The sequence below is a fragment of the Nanorana parkeri genome, unplaced genomic scaffold (assembly GCF_000935625.1).
Source record: "Nanorana parkeri isolate BGI_ZX_2015 unplaced genomic scaffold, ASM93562v1 scaffold3337, whole genome shotgun sequence".
Classification (NCBI taxonomy): Eukaryota; Metazoa; Chordata; class Amphibia; order Anura; family Dicroglossidae; genus Nanorana; species Nanorana parkeri.
In genome coordinates, this window is record NW_017309605.1 from 9,217 (window position 1) to 13,228 (window position 4,012).

At 55.2% G+C, this 4,012-nt stretch overlaps 1 protein-coding gene across 1 annotated transcript in view; it reads left to right on the forward strand.

The window, feature by feature from the left end:
• LMLN (leishmanolysin like peptidase) overlaps positions 1–4,012 on the forward strand; it is a 27,397-nt gene that overhangs the window by 2,021 nt on the left and 21,364 nt on the right. The window contains exons 3-4 of the mRNA XM_018574891.1: positions 824–854; positions 3,509–3,591. Of these exons, the coding sequence (XP_018430393.1) occupies positions 824–854; positions 3,509–3,591 (114 nt within the window). The remainder of the gene's footprint in view (positions 1–823; positions 855–3,508; positions 3,592–4,012) is intronic.

Here is a 4,012-nt window from a genome sequence, read left to right on the forward strand (position 1 = left end):
TGTATACGCTGAGCACCGGCGTCATCTGACCCACTGTGTATACGCTGAGCACCGGCGTCATCTGACCCACTGTGTATACGCTGAGCACCGGCGTCATCTGACCCACTGTGTATACGCTGAGCACCGGCGTCATCTGACCCACTGTGTATACGCTGAGCACCGAAGTCATGTGACGCACTGTGTATACGCTGAGCACCGAAGTCATGTGACGCACTGTGTATACGCTGAGCACCGCCGTCATGTGACCCACAAATGTAGGATGACTCCCTCCATACATGACCCGGCACCACATCGATCCTCCCCACTGACTGCAGACTATCATGGAGCGCTGCGTGCCGCCATCACACGTCTGTTCTTCTATAACAGGTCATATACCAAGTCCACCAGAGGACCAATCACGTCTGGAAGCGGCACACCGAGCAACAGCTGAGGGTGAAGATCCAATACGACGTCAGTATAGAAAAGTGAGTACATCCATCACATGGCTCCGACATATACCACAGCGCTGTACAGAGGACACTGAGCCGGTCACATCAGTCTCTGTATAGAGGAGCTTACACTCTAATGTCCCCTCCCCCCACAGTCACATCAGTCTCTGTACAGAGGAGCTTACACGCTAATGTCCCCCCTCAGTCTCTGGAGGTTATTCTGGGATGGTCGGATCGGTCACACTGCTAGAACACAATCACTATGTTTATAATTGGGGGGTCGGTGATTCATCTCGGCGCCACCTTGTGGTTGTCTTGGGGTCTGTCGGGCTCATCGGTGAGCTGCGGTCACTCCTCGTGTCCTCCAATCATCAGGTTCTGTTTGTATTTTGTAGGTTGCTGCCAACGAAGAAGAGACTCGTCCAGGTGAGTTCTGGTATTTGTTCTCCAACCAATTGTGAGGTGAGCTGAGGTGGAAGCGGCTGAATCCAGATAAATCCGTCATACACGGGCAGATCTGAGATTGCTGTAGATGGGCCATGATGTATTGTAAATTATTTTTTCCCTCATTGTGCTGGATTTTCGGGGTTCCGGCCTTGTGATGGGTATAGGGATCTCTCTTTATATGAAGCCGGGTGGGAGTTGGGGTTCCGGCTCTCTCTCTTTATATGAAGCCGGGTGGGAATGGGGGTTCCGGGTCTCTCTTTATATGAAGCCGGGTGGGAATGGGGGTTCCGGCTCTCTCTTTATATGAAGCCGGGTGGGATTGGGGGTTCCGGCTCTCTTTTTATATGAAGCCGGGTGGGATTGGGGGTTCCGGCTCTCTTTATATGAAGCCGGGTGGGATTGGGGGTTCCGGCTCTCTCTTTATATGAAGCCGGGTGGGATTGGGGGTTCCGGCTCTCTTTTTATATGAAGCCGGGTGGGATTGGGGGTTCCGGCTCTCTTTTTATATGAAGCCGGGTGGGATTGGGGGTTCCGGCTCTCTCTTTATATGAAGCCGGGTGGGATTGGGGGTTCCGGCTCTCTCTTTATATGAAGCCGGGTGGGATTGGGGGGTCCCGCTCTCTCTCTTTATATGAAGCCGGGTGGGATTGGGGGGTTCCGGCTCTCTCTTTATATGAAGCCGGGTGGGATTGGGGGTTCCGGCTCTCTCTTTATATGAAGCCGGGTGGGATTGGGGGTTCCGGCTCTCTCTTTATATGAAGCCGGGTGGGATTGGGGGGTTCCGGCTCTCTCTCTTTATGAAGCCGGGTGGGATTGGGGGTTCCGGCTCTCTCTTTATATGAAGCCGGGTGGGATTGGGGGTTCCGGCTCTCTCTTTATATGAAGCCGGGTGGGATTGGGGGTTCCGGCTCTCTCTTTATATGAAGCCGGGTGGGATTGGGGGTTCCGGCTCTCTCTTTATATGAAGCCGGGTGGGATTGGGGGTTCCGGCTCTCTCTTTATATGAAGCCGGGTGGGATTGGGGGTTCCGGCTCTCTCTTTATATGAAGCCGGGTGGGATTGGGGGTTCCGGCTCTCTCTTTATATGAAGCCGGGTGGGATTGGGGGTTCCGGCTCTCTCTTTATATGAAGCCGGGTGGGATTGGGGGTTCCGGCTCTCTCTTTATATGAAGCCGGGTGGGATTGGGGGTTCCGGCTCTCTCTTTATATGAAGCCGGGTGGGATTGGGGGTTCCGGCTCTCTCTTTATATGAAGCCGGGTGGGATTGGGGGTTCCGGCTCTCTCTTTATATGAAGCCGGGTGGGATTGGGGGTTCCGGCTCTCTCTTTATATGAAGCCGGGTGGGATTGGGGGTTCCGGCTCTCTCTTTATATGAAGCCGGGTGGGATTGGGGGTTCCGGCTCTCTCTTTATATGAAGCCGGGTGGGATTGGGGGTTCCGGCTCTCTCTTTATATGAAGCCGGGTGGGATTGGGGGTTCCGGCTCTCTCTTTATATGAAGCCGGGTGGGATTGGGGGTTCCGGCTCTCTCTTTATATGAAGCCGGGTGGGATTGGGGGTTCCGGCTCTCTCTTTATATGAAGCCGGGTGGGATTGGGGGTTCCGGCTCTCTCTTTATATGAAGCCGGGTGGGATTGGGGGTTCCGGCTCTCTCTTTATATGAAGCCGGGTGGGATTGGGGGTTCCGGCTCTCTCTTTATATGAAGCCGGGTGGGATTGGGGGTTCCGGCTCTCTCTTTATATGAAGCCGGGTGGGATTGGGGGTTCCGGCTCTCTCTTTATATGAAGCCGGGTGGGATTGGGGGTTCCGGCTCTCTCTTTATATGAAGCCGGGTGGGATTGGGGGTTCCGGCTCTCTCTTTATATGAAGCCGGGTGGGATTGGGGGTTCCGGCTCTCTCTTTATATGAAGCCGGGTGGGATTGGGGGTTCCGGCTCTCTCTTTATATGAAGCCGGGTGGGATTGGGGGTTCCGGCTCTCTCTTTATATGAAGCCGGGTGGGATTGGGGGTTCCGGCTCTCTCTTTATATGAAGCCGGGTGGGATTGGGGGTTCCGGCTCTCTCTTTATATGAAGCCGGGTGGGATTGGGGGTTCCGGCTCTCTCTTTATATGAAGCCGGGTGGGATTGGGGGTTCCGGCTCTCTCTTTATATGAAGCCGGGTGGGATTGGGGGTTCCGGCTCTCTCTTTATATGAAGCCGGGTGGGATTGGGGGTTCCGGCTCTCTCTTTATATGAAGCCGGGTGGGATTGGGGGTTCCGGCTCTCTCTTTATATGAAGCCGGGTGGGATTGGGGGTTCCGGCTCTCTCTTTATATGAAGCCGGGTGGGATTGGGGGTTCCGGCTCTCTCTTTATATGAAGCCGGGTGGGATTGGGGGTTCCGGCTCTCTCTTTATATGAAGCCGGGTGGGATTGGGGGTTCCGGCTCTCTCTTTATATGAAGCCGGGTGGGATTGGGGGTTCCGGCTCTCTCTTTATATGAAGCCGGGTGGGATTGGGGGGTTCCGGCTCTCTCTGTATATGACGCCCGGTGGGATTGGGGGGTTCCGGCTCTCTCTGTATATGACGCCGGGTGGGATTGGGGGTTCCGGCCGTGTGATATAACTCTCTGATTGGACCGTCTCTGTCTGCAGAACAAGCTCTTCCCACAAGCCATTTCCTACCTCCAGAAGACCTTCCAGGTGCGCAGACCCAGCGGCTCCATCTTGCTGAGCAGGTAACGTCTGACTCCATCCTCTCCGGCATGTGTCTGGATGATGAGGGTTGTAGTTATACAATATATTATACCGATAACCTGAAGCTGAGCACATGCGATACAATCTGTGTTAGGTCTGCTGACCTCCTACGTAGTGCGCGGAGCCGTCTGATTGGATAGATCCGGTGGAGCGAGCTGCACACAGATTGTAACGCGTGTGCTGAATCTCGTCATGCGTTGTCATGTGTCGGACGCACGTCCCACTGAGAACATCTGCCCATCCCCCAACCTGCTGCCGTTATCATGTGACTCCACCGGTATGAAGTAGCAGCACACGCCTGGTTCATGCATCCCTCTCCTCGCCTCATAACACGCGTTCCTCCCATTCCCCTCATCACCCCATCCCCCTCCCCCCCCCCCCCCCCCGCCCCGCCCGCCCCCC